Below are 12616 nucleotides of genomic sequence, written 5' to 3' on the forward strand. Positions count from 1 at the left end.
TGAATCTTATTATTAATTAAATTTGGGTAATTAATTGATTAATTGGGTAACTAAGGGGCCAAATCCTTTTTGACATGGGTGATACGGGAGTTTAAAAACATTTTCATTAAATAAGTAATTTAGCTGGGGCAGACACAAGCATGTCCAGGCAGAAAACTGGTGATGAAAAAAATGGAGCCAGACTGATACCTAGAGACTGGGTCTTACCTGCTTGCATCTCCACTGACCGATACCTTTAGACTTCATCATGAAAACTGTGTTTTGTCATTTAATCAGTAAAGACATCAGTCACAGCAAGTGAAAATAAATGATTTAATGAAATATCACATTAATTTATCACTTTTTTTATTATAAAACTAGCCTCTTGCGTAAAACAATACTTTGCCCCATTGCAGCCAATCATTTCCCCCCCCACCCACACAACTTGAGTAAACCGTTCACAAAGCAGACAGAACAATGGGAATGTGTTTCTTCCAGTTCTGATGAGCGGGACAGATGCACAATGTGAAATGGAAGGGTAAAGCTAACTGAAATGACCTTAACGGCCAAACTGAAGGTGCTCTCACAATTCAAAATGTTGTAGTTTTTCCTCTGGGCTCAGGTATACTTTCATTCACATGCAACTCCACACTGCATTAAAACAAGCAGCGAGATAAGGAGACACTGGATATTGTCTTCAGGCTCAGAGAAGAATCTTGTAGTAATCATCCTTGTAGCTGTATAATACAACCACTGCCACCCTGCAATGATAGTGGGGAAAAACATTAATGTCAAAACAGTGCTTTTGGCATTGTCCCTTACCTTCACGTGTTCACAAGGTAAAAACTACCAATAAAACTTACAATTGAACAATTCAGTGGCATTTAAATTTACATTAACTTGATGCCAACCGTCTCTGCTGTGCTTGCCCGAAGTGGACGGGCTTGTCTACAGTCACATGAAGCTTCACTTCCAACAAATGAGCTGTAGAACTGCTGTGTCCCTTATCGGCAATTTATACCAAAATTTGGGGTCAGAATGGACTGATTAAATTCCAGGACTACTAGGATTCAATCAGACAGGAAAACATGGGAAAAGAAATGTGTTCCAATATAAGCAGATCACATTTAAGCAAGTGTTACAATTTTAATGACCATGTTAAATTCTAGATTAAAATTTCACACCTTAAATTTAGAAGACAAAGAACCAAGACATTTGGTAGCTATGATAAATACCGTCCCACCACACCATAATTACTATGTAATCACATCTACTTGTTGTGCCAAATCACAGTCTCAGGTCTGCCAGTGTTTTAATCTTTATTGCTGCCAACTGTACTTTTCTTACAGCACACTGCATGCATTATGCTGTTACAGTAAGCATCTAGTGCACACACAGCTGGAGCAGACACATGGTAATCCCTTACGCTCTTCTGTGGCATTTCCCATAAAAACTTCAACCACAATCTGGTCGCTTCTCGCACAAGCCCTTTCATTTCCCAAGAGTAGTGAAATGATTATGCACTTACATTTTGAAATACTAACAATGTATACCTCTGACCAGCCGTTCAACTCTACTGTATTGTATTCTAACCAAACTTCTGAGGAATAACTAATGATTTCTGTAAAATATGAAGGTCTCAATCAAAATGTCTAAGAACCCTGAGAGAGGGGAAAGCCCTGCAGGAACATCAGTGTGTCACAGGTCGTGACAACATTCAGCAGTGTGAACACCAGGGTGCAGGCAGACCTCTTAGGTAGACTGGTCTAGGTGCTGCTGACTGTCAGCCTCTCATGTGGGGCCTGCCTGTGCCCAATATCTAGCCCTCAGCCTGAGGTACATTAAAAAAACACACACACACACACACACACACACACACACACACACACATAAAATCCACCCTGAATACACCCATTGTTAAAGAGTCCAAATAAAGTTAATTGCCTGCAAACATGGTTTCTCAGCAATAACAATATGCGTGTATGAGAGGCAAATTAAAACCAACTGCTTTCATCAGGCGCTCTTTTTTTCATTTTTTACTGTGTGCATGACTTTCCGTTCAGCTGCTGCCGACTGTTCAAAGCGGTTCTGAACACCTCTGGACCTCCGTTTTCCAGAGTCCAGCAACGCGGTTCAATTTTCTCTGGGCTAAGAGTGGAGGGAACGGGATTGGCAGGAGTCAATCCTACCTCGTATTAAATGGGCTGCTCTAAGGGCAACGAAAGCGGCGGGGTTTACGAGCCCGCGTAAGCGTGAGGTGCGTATTGGGTGGCACAGAGCCACCAACCTGCCGCTCACAAGACCTGGCGGCCAGGGATGGAAACGCCACGGGCAGGAGAACGGTGGAGCCGGCCTCTCTCCCCCCCCCAGCTCAACTGAAACCTGCTCGAGCCACAGAGGGCGGGGGAGTTCAGCGTGATGTCAGCTCGGCAGACCCGCAGTGCTTTTTTAACAGTGGGATTTCCACAAGGCGAGAGGCGGTTTCTGCGGCGGACGCTGGCTGCAAAAGCAGACCCGCCTCAAACGCCAGTTTAACATGTTCTGCGGTTCGCTTAAAAGTTTCACGATTTTTAAAAATAATATTGGGGAGAAACCTGAGTTAAGCGCCAGGGACGAGGGAAGCGAGGAATCGTGGGGCGGCCCCAAGAACGCGCCGCAGAGAAACGGCCGTTCCAGAGAGTACTAACCTTTTGACGATTTTGAATCGGTGGACTTCATCGCAGATGGACTTCAAGTAACGCTGCTTTGGTAGGCGCGACAGCAAGTGCTTCACGCTGATGTTAAACTGCTCTTCTCCGTCAAACTGCGGAAAAAAACGGCAGAGGGGCCCGCGTTTTAGGCGGGACATTTAACAGAGCCGCTTCGACAGACGGGGTGCGCCGTCACAGGGGTGAACTGTGTCAAACTCTGCGAACAAAGGGCTTCCTACATCTGCAGTACATGGAAGTGGAGAACATCCTGTATATATAGCCTGCTGACAGAGACTGTAGCTTGGTTTAAAAATATTCAAGCTTACACTTGCATGTCATTTGTAATAACCTTCCTTTATTTCCTGAGGGCCTGGGGTTATTTGGTATTTCTTGGCAATGGGTTCATGAACAGGTGATTACCTCTGATAGAAGCAGACTCATAGACCACAGGAAGTTTGGGACTCCATTTCCTGTCTCCCCAGACACACCCCCTCTACCACACCGCCCTCCCCCACCCCCCCACCCCAACACAGCATGCTATCTTCCTTCGAGGCCCCCTCTCAATTCTCCAGTGAGGTATGCGTTGTTTACTTTGGAAAGTTCATAATAAATAAAGCACGGCACAAACCTCCAATGACAGGAAGTTGATGAGGGTTTCCTTTGGCAAGTCAACCTGAAAAAAGAACAACAAAATAAGGAATTCATCGGATGCCTGGCTGGAAGGAACAATGGAATCTCTGCTCACAGGAATCTCAGTGGAAACTTTTGTTTACATTAAGCAAGTTTCCATAGGAAGTTTTCTGCATAATTTACAGATGATGAGCATTCACTGTCTGGGAAAATACTAACTAATATTAGGCTAACATCCATTTTTTGGCTCACTGAAGTGGAAACAATTAGTTCAGCCCAAGCGGACCCAAGGTGCATTGCACGCTATTCAAATTCATTTAGAACACTTGTAATGGTCCACTGGCAATGGAAACCACTTTGAACAGGATAATGAAATGCCAAATGTCATAGGTACTTTGTTCCCCAAAGAAACCCAGTGATGAGTCAGGAGCTGATGACAGATTTGCCTGTCCTTCCTTCATTTCCCAATCGTTTAATGTCACTTCACACGGGAAAGAGAAGAATTGTACAGGATGTGCAAATTGGCAGTTTGATTTTCCACATATGAGGTACGTTTCCCTTTATTGAAACGGGTGAACGCTATTAACAGCGAGCAAGGGAGTGACTGACACAGTATTACGCTAAATAAAAGCTTGACCTTCCACTTTCAAGTTTAGGGAAACATTTGTCCCAAGGATAAACTGGCTCATGGCTTAACATTTGTAAACATTAATGCATTTCCCAGAACACGTGTCCATAATGGATGCTGCTCCACCAGGAATGCTGAATGGAAAAAAGCTCGCTGGATAACATTGCTTCTGTATTAACGGTGATCCTGTTTGTTATGATTTAGCAATTAGTGGCAGCACCAGACCGTGGCAGAATTAAAAAATCTCTTCTATCCAAGAAACTCGGAAAAATCTTAATCCGCACATGTAATAACAAATGCGTGCTGGAGAATGTAGTTACCTAAAAATAATGGTCTATCATTTACTCCTCGTACTTAAATCAAAATTGAACTGCAAACAATCTAAATATGCAAGTAATTTACTTCCAAATGACAGCCTCCTTCTTTTCTCTGTTTATTGTTCTTTTGCAACTGGAATCACTTTTTAGCCATTTGACTCACAGAGGGAGTTCAAATTCCCACTACACTGGGGGCTGCCAAAAATTTATAAGAAAAAACAAGTTTACAAGATCAACTAATGTCCCTATTCAATGACTTCACAGACGAACACGGGAAAACACACACGATAAACGCAAAGAACTTACAGCTAATACTTCTATGTCGCTGCTCTTGTTCTGCAGATTGCTACCGAGGTTCTGCAGTCTGGTTTGTATCTGTTCAAAGAAAGAGAGAAGAGTAATTACGGCCATGATCGCAATGACAGCATGAGGGATACAGAATCCATTTTCGCACGCCCCGCGGTTTAACAGCAAGCCGTGGAGGGCAGATTAAACGCTGTGCGTGAGGGATCTCGTGGGTTCTCAGAAATGCGAACACGAATGAGACTGAACCAAGCTTTCGTTGTGAAGGGGATTAGGTGGCCGGGGGCATAGGTGACATTTTTGCATAGAGTTAATGAGTCAAATGAGTCAAAGTGTCAAATAATGGAATCGCTCCAGGTACCCAAACTGGGTTAATGTCATACAGTAGAGGCAGAGACCCTCTGGGTGTTCGATACCAGGAGCAATGCACTGCTAGATGCTCTCTAGACTCTAGGGAAAATGAACTAAATGGACCGAATAGCTTGTTTGTGTCACATCAACAGTCATTCTTATTTAAGTGGAAAGGGCAAGATCCAGAAGAGGCCAGTGGGGGCCAGTGAGATCGCTGTCCTGTCCAGAGCTTCTTGACCCAGTCGAGCCACACGCTCCCTTCGACTGGCATGGAAGAGAAGCCCCGCCCACGCACCTGCGTCTCGTATCGCCGCCTCGCGCTGGCGGACACCTTGTCCGGCGTGATGAGGTTCACGTTCATGCTCATGGCTGCGTTGCACCCGTGTGGTTCGGACGACCCTGGAGAAGGACAAAGCAGTGCTCCCTCAACAGAGCAACCACATCTGTATCTCACACAGTATTTACAGCAAAGCAACACTCTCCCACATCTCCATCTCACACTGTATTCTCAACAGAGCAATACTCTGTCACATCTCCATCTCACACTGTATTCTCAACAGAGCAATACTCTCCCACATCTCCATCTCACACTGTATTCTCAACAGAGCAACACTCTCCCACATCTCCATCTCACACTGTATTCTCAACAGAGCAATACTCTCCCACATCTCCATCTCACACTGTATTCTCAACAGAGCAATATTCTGCCACATCTGTATCTTGCACTGTTTTCCAAACACCCAGTGGAAAAGGCAGGAAATCTTCTCTCACAGGCGACGGGCTTTTAAAGGCCCGCTGTTCAGGTCCGCTGATCTAGAACTGTCGCGATTCTCTGAAGCGTGCTCTGCGGCTTTCGCATCGCTCGAGCTAACACAAACAACGAGCCGCGGCAAGGCGGCGTATTCGCAGAGGCGAGCGCGAAACTTCACGCGAGCACCAATCGCTTTTCTACCAGAACGCTTCGTCATTATTCCACTAATGTCAGCGAAACACATCTCCGCCATCCGTCGACTCGAACGAAACCGAGGAGTGGGGAGGCGGGACTACGAGAAGCTGGGGATTAGCCCCCGTTCACGGCAGGAATTTCGGAGGGAACAAACTGAAACGGTACTGAAGCCTCTATGGGGAACACTTCCAGCTTATTCCTTCCATCTGCGATAGTGGCCCACGGAGAGCTTCCCGCAAGGCAGACGGCAGTTAAGAAAGCCCAGGTCATCTGAGTCTGATCATGACATCACATCCTGCCTGCCGGGGGCCTCCTGCTCACAACAAAAATAGAGTAGGGGAGAGAGAGAGAGAGAGAGAGAGAGGGGGGAATCTCTGACGGGAGAGTGCAGGGATTCATTCCCGCATGGCACACTCGTGTGGGTATCGAGACAAGACACTCAAGCTGAGTGTTTATATAGGCTGCACAGTATGCAAAACCTAGCACCCAAGTGCCCCAGAATGAGGTTGTCAGCAAAGCAAATAAACAAGCTGCCTTTCACTAGCCGCTGGACTCGTATTACAAAAGCACAGGATTTGTGGCTTCTGGGACCTTACGGACAGACTTGTGCAACTCAGCGATACGTCAGGCGTCTTACTTTCCCATACATCCAGTCGAGGGACAGATTGCGTTCAGAACAAGACCGCTGTTCTGCCACGGAGTCGTTTCGTTTTACAGTACCTGAGGTAACCAGGAGTGATCCCTTGGGATTCTGAAGCGAAATGTTTTCACACATCTCCCTGTTAGAGTAAGCACATAACAGAAATTAAAGGGTGATGCCGTTCAGTCCTGAGGCATTGCGTATGCATTCACAGCAAGCTGAAAGCACACTGAGAGGCCCCTGCACCTGCAGTTCCGTTCTTCGCTGAATTTGGTCCGGCACTTCTGAATAATGTGATCCACCAGGTCCGTTTCCGGAATCCGCTTCTCCGACTGCCTGTCCTTTTCAAAAGACTTGACCTGACAAATAATAAAAAAATAAATCAACCCAGAGGAGAAACAGTCTACAATGTCCTTCATTGAAAGGGCATGGAGGTCTTGCTCCCTTATGAAAGTGATTTAAAACATTTCTGAATGGATCAGTTACTTGATAAGGACACTATGGAGAGTGTATGATTCGATGTACCGGCCAGACCTATTATAAGGTCCTTACAGGACACATCAACTTTTCCTACGTTATATTCTTTCATGCGTAACCCTGTGCCTTTCCAATATATTTATTAAATAATAAAACTACGAGCTACAAAATATTATTGCTATAATTTTTTTTTTGGCATGCCGTTTTGCTGCTTTGTGTGAAACAAGCCTGATTTCTGAGCTCAGTGATTCTTTCCCACGGAGAAAGGAGCTGTCAGTATATCTCTGTCAGAAACGCTGGGGCCATCCAGTACTTCTCACAGAACAAAAACGGTGAAAACAAGGCCCGTTCCAAACACGTTTCACACAGACTGGATTCTTAGAAAACAACGTCGAAGGACTCGGGCCAATCTGCTCTCCATCATTTGCATTCCGGGCGGCTGAGAGGCGGTGCCAAGTCGTGAACGGTTCGAAAAACAATAGCAAAAAGTTTCGCTGGCAAAACCTGAAAAGCAAAAGGAGGGGAAGAAAACGAGCGGCGGGGCTGATTTTTTGGCACGGTCTGGCTCCTCAGAGCGAGTTCTCTTTTTCATCGAACCCCGCGGCGGGAGGCCTCACCTTAATGTGGTTCCCTTCTTTATCGGAGACCAGCGCCACGCAGGGGATGCCAGCCTGCCGGCAGTGCTCCAGCACCGTTTCCTGAGACTGGAGACAAGACCGACAGCACGCTCGGGTGAGGCGAGGAGACAGAACCCTGCTCTCATGCTCTTCAGCTCAAATGATTCTCAGGGTGCGCCATTTTGTTTTGTTTTGGACAGGCACCCGCTTTCTCTCTACGGTCCGGGGGACTGAAGCTTGGAGGGTCGCTCCAGTTTCGAGTAATAAGATGATCAAGGCGAACGTGCCTATCATGTTCAAGCCTGAAAGTAAATGTCTCACTCTTTTAACCACAAACCATCCCTCCTCTGACACTACTATAAGTCACAAATCAAGCGGTGATCCCAAATGACTTACATATCATCTCAATAGCACTCAATTTCCCCTCCGTAATACACCGAATCCGTGGAAAAACCGCTGCCTGCCACAAAGTCTGTACACAGAGGACCTCTGGATTACAACACACACACTCACTGGTGGGACCTATGAACCGGCTCAGAGTACAGTACGTGCCGTATGGTCCAGAGGAAAAGGCTTCTTTCAGCTCTCGGTTTCTGCAGCTTGATTAAAGCGGGACTTAGCCGCAGGTCCAACACTGGCAGCAGTGTAACCGCTAACAAGGAGCCAGAAATTGGGTCTTTATAGTGTCAGAAGCTGGAAGCACAACACTGGATTCAAGTCATCGCCGTTTATCGGCATTAACGCACAAAAACGCAAGCAGGGGCCGCCTTCGACTACATCAACAAACCGTACCAAAAGCAGAGAACTTCTGAATTTCACACACAGATAACTGCAAGTGAGAAAAAGAACAAAGATACCCCTGTGCTGAGGCATTAAGGTTGAAAAACGAAATTCATGCCAGAGAAACAGCTCTGCAGTTGTACCATAAATTCCAGTGGAACAGCGTGGAATTTGCATGCCCAGGCTCTACTCTAGCAAGCTCACCTAAACCTTTCACCATCCAGGTTCTCGCTCACCCATGTCTGTGAGTTCACATCCAGTTACTCGAATCAAATACTGTGGGGAGTGGGGAGCTTGGCTAAAAGAAAAAATAACCTAATAGATCACTTTGGTTCCAAAACAGTCCCCGTCAGCCAGCCAGTCATGACCACCATCGTGAGTGCATGATGGGAGAATACCTGAGCGCGGAGCAGCTTTGTGCCACATGTCCAAAAGGGGTCAACATATGGAAACGGTAGACCCTATCTGGGCCGCAAGAGCTAAAACACTGAAACCGTCTCCAGGGTCCGAACCGCTAACTGGAGAAATGAAACACGGAGGCGCTGCGCACGCACAGCGTTAGCAACGGGGTCGCGGGCGCCAGGGCCTTAAACATAAACACTCCCCCTCAGCCGTCTCGCTGCTCTCACCAGCGGCCCCTCGACACGTAACTGGCCAGCGTGCTAATAGCGCGGCGCTAAAAGCCGTTAGGCTGAAACCGCTGCGACTCAAACTCGCTCTGTTCTAACTGAGGGAGATGTAACCTGGAACAAAAACAGCTCCCCCACTGTCGACTCTGGGGGATAAGAGTTGGGCAATCCGCAGGGCCCGGGCCTGAGTCACTCTGACAAAGAGAGAGAGCGAGAGAGGGAGAGAGCGGGGGCGAGAAAGCAAGGAAGAGAGGACACAGAAAATGAAGAGGAAGAGAAGAGAGGGAATGAATGAGTAACATAAGTACAGAGGGAGGGGAGAGCGGGGAGAGGGAAAAGGACAGAAAATGAGATACAGAATGAGAGAGAGAGAATGAGACAGAAACAGAGAGAATGAGAGAGAGAGAGACAGAGTGAGAGAAAGAGAGAGAGGCCTCTGAAAGGAGAGCTGAGAGCTGTGCCAGGCTGTGGGAGAGAGAGCACAGCAGTGACGCACGGACCCTCAGCTGCGACCAGGCCCTAACATAAACATGAAGAATGTGACAGAGGCATGGCACCTGGAGGAAAGAGTGAGACAATTACACTGACTGCGAAAAAAAAGGCTTTCAGCACTGGGAAAAAAACCCATCTAGAAATTCAGCAATAACCTCAGAAATTATTACAGATAAATCAAATATAATGACATACGGCGCCAGAACTGCCCAAGTTAACTGTACTTTAGCAACGTACTCCTACATTAACAAAATCTCATGTTTTCATAAAAACAGATCTCTCACCAAGCAAACATTACGACAATCTTATATTCAATATAGCCAAAATACTTTTGCGTACGATTACACAATATCATTTACTATAGTAATATTCCTATAAATACACACATCACAACTCCGTAAGCTATTTTTAAGCTTCGGTTAGAAATAAGCCTAGTCATATAAAAACACTATTTCCAGGAACTGAAATATAGCTGTTGCCCTCTGTTGGCAGAAAGCAGTCACTGCGCTTCCTGTCCCGTGAACACTGAGAGCTCTGACCTGCGAAACATCGTAGATGATCTCAGAGGCAACTCCGGCGTTCCAAAGCTTCAGGATGACGTTGATGGCTCGGCTCATCGAGGTCTGGCCCACAGGGACCACCAGCACGTCGCAGGAGCCTACCACGGGCTGGGCACAAGTCACAGAATCAACGGGGAGTAACGTCGCGCAGTCAAGCCCTACCATCTCCACACACTCCCCTCAACATGAGATTTCCACAGTCCCATTGCTAAAGAGATTTCGATCTCAATGGGGTTTTCCTGGTTAAATAAAGGTCATAAAAATTTTTTAAAAACCATGCACAAAAATATATAAAAACTTGTTTCCAGAGCACAAATATTCATCATGTAATGGCTTATTTTTTGTGCCAGACAAAGCCTCTAGGCTCATGTACCATACAGAAATGTACTCGCAGAAAGCCGTGTCAGGCTAGTTTCTCAGAATGAGGCAGCCATGACGTGGACGGTGACTCACCGGTTCCTCCATGTTGGCCAGGGCAGCGCAGATCTTGTCCAGAGCTACGCTGGCGCCCACCGCAGAGGGCACCGGCGCCGACGACGCTGGTCCCCGAAACTCCAGGATCTGAAGAGAGCGTCAGAAAGCGTGTCAGAGCGCCGCACCGCAAACCGGAGATGTTCGCCGGACGCTCGAGAGAGAGAGAGAGAGAGAGAGAGAGAGAGAAGCGTCGGCTCACCAGGTGGTCGTAGCGTCCTCCGGCAGCCACGATGTCCGGCACGGTGCGGTGGCGGCGCCGGACGAAGGCGACGAACTGGAAGATGACCCCCGAGTGGTGCTGCACTTTGTAGATCAGGCCCAGGTTCACCACCACCTGCAGCGCACACAGCCACACACACAGTCGCAGTCAGAGACGCGCAACATAACAGGACGCAGACGCAGAGGCACAGACACGCAGACACGCAGACACACACATTACATTACATTCATTTGGCAGACGCTTTTATCCAAAGCGATGTACAAAAAGTGCATTTCATGGTCATAGACAACTGCTAAACACAGGTTCAGTAAGGTACAATACTTATTTTGTACAGCTATTTCTAGCCAAACACACACACCGACTCACAGACACGTAGACATGCAGACACACAGACACGCAGACATCCAGACACGCAGACACGCGGCTCGAGTTCGTGCCTGCAACTTGACGCCCAGTTTCTTCAGCAAGCTGATGAGCTCCTCCAGGTCCTTCACTCCCTGCTTGGCCAGCTGGGTGACGATGGTCTTGGGTTTGGTCAGGGAGCTGAAGAGGGAGCTCAGATCACGCAGATCCCCCTTCTGCTCAATGAATTTGTACAGCGTCTGTAACTGAAAGGAGGAGAGACCGTCATACAGTGGGACTGGGGACATTCAAAGCCTACACAATACTGATGAGAGAGTGTGGCTTCAGCATACACACGAACCTAAGCAAAATTTAATACATACGAAACCAAGCTAAATTTTGTACATACAAACCCAAGCGAAATTTTTTACATATAAAACCAAGCGAAACTTCATACATATGGTGAACCAGAGATACAAATCATATGAGAATGTGACATTTTATTGTTCTATACTAAAATTGTATTAACCTCACACATATACTACTGCATACCATAAAGGCCCCAAGAGACAAAAAATCAATCAACCCCAGAATTGGAGGAGCCATCAGGGACTCGATCACATCATAGTGCTTTGCTGAGAAGAGCTGTTTTTGCCTGGTACATGCAAGGAGGGAAGATACTCACACTGTTGGTGGACAGTGACAAGTTGCAGAACTTGGCTTCAACCTCCCGTCGAGTCTGCTTCTCACTCTGGGAGAAAGAAACGCAGACGACAAACTGAACAAACACAGACGGGCCGGTATCTCGAACTGGCTTACAAACTACGGCATTGAGACACTGAGAGAAATGATGGAAGAGGAAAATGTCCAACTTTGTAAAATATGGATTTGGGTTGGAGTGGGAATTGAGAGGTAGAGGATTAGCAATTCCCTACGGTCACAAATTTACTATAGTGGAGACCTCCCTTAAATAGCAGAAAGCACAAAGGAGTTGTCCTCACCCTAACTTCATGATCTCAGTCCCCCATAAAAAACCTCTTTCTTTGGTGGGAGGGAAAAGAAGAAAAAGGAAGCTCGAGGCCTGGCCCACACAGGCCGAACGTTTAAGTGCCGTTGGCATGGCGACGGAAGTGTCCTCACCATGGCGTCGCACAGGATGCTGGAGGCCTGGTGGAGCTTGTCCTCGGGGACCCCGCTGTGGAGCAGGATGGCCTTCAGCAGGCTGGTGTGGTTCAGGTAAATGCTGTAATTCCTTTCCTGTCGGCACCAGCGACCGGGCGTTAGCACGCGCGCTACAACAATAAACGCAGCAGCCGCAACGCGAGGCAGGCGGCGGGGAGCCCGTCGAATGAATGCCGTTCTGTGCAGGGTCATTGATTTGGGCCCCAAGACTCAGAGGTTCTGAAAGCCCCTTAAAGAGAAGCTTAAACTGAGCAATCGGGAGTAAAGAACCGTGCCTGATTTCGGCCTCCCGCGTCTGGCCCGTGGGTTCGGGAGAGTACCTGGAGGACGCTGAACTCCTGGATGATCTCAGAGATGGT

The 12616-nt window shown here is 47.3% G+C and overlaps 1 protein-coding gene across 1 annotated transcript in view; it reads right to left on the reverse strand.

Moving 5' to 3' along the window:
* Positions 1–298: 298 nt before the first annotated feature.
* The window catches only part of eif2ak4 (eukaryotic translation initiation factor 2 alpha kinase 4), a 26337-nt gene continuing 14019 nt past the window's right edge, over positions 299–12616 (reverse strand). The window contains exons 25-39 of the mRNA XM_035432468.1: positions 12578–12616; positions 12216–12332; positions 11761–11826; positions 11171–11341; positions 10713–10847; positions 10493–10600; positions 10019–10147; positions 7579–7665; positions 6731–6843; positions 6565–6623; positions 5194–5297; positions 4551–4619; positions 3298–3342; positions 2667–2782; positions 299–740 (exon numbers count right to left, since the gene is read on the reverse strand). The exon at positions 12578–12616 is cut by the window's right edge and continues 130 nt beyond it. Coding sequence (XP_035288359.1) covers positions 683–740; positions 2667–2782; positions 3298–3342; positions 4551–4619; positions 5194–5297; positions 6565–6623; positions 6731–6843; positions 7579–7665; positions 10019–10147; positions 10493–10600; positions 10713–10847; positions 11171–11341; positions 11761–11826; positions 12216–12332; positions 12578–12616 — 1416 coding nt within the window. The 3' untranslated portion in view covers positions 299–682. The remainder of the gene's footprint in view (positions 741–2666; positions 2783–3297; positions 3343–4550; positions 4620–5193; positions 5298–6564; positions 6624–6730; positions 6844–7578; positions 7666–10018; positions 10148–10492; positions 10601–10712; positions 10848–11170; positions 11342–11760; positions 11827–12215; positions 12333–12577) is intronic.

This window comes from Anguilla anguilla, chromosome 1 (assembly GCF_013347855.1).
Source record: "Anguilla anguilla isolate fAngAng1 chromosome 1, fAngAng1.pri, whole genome shotgun sequence".
Classification (NCBI taxonomy): Eukaryota; Metazoa; Chordata; class Actinopteri; order Anguilliformes; family Anguillidae; genus Anguilla; species Anguilla anguilla.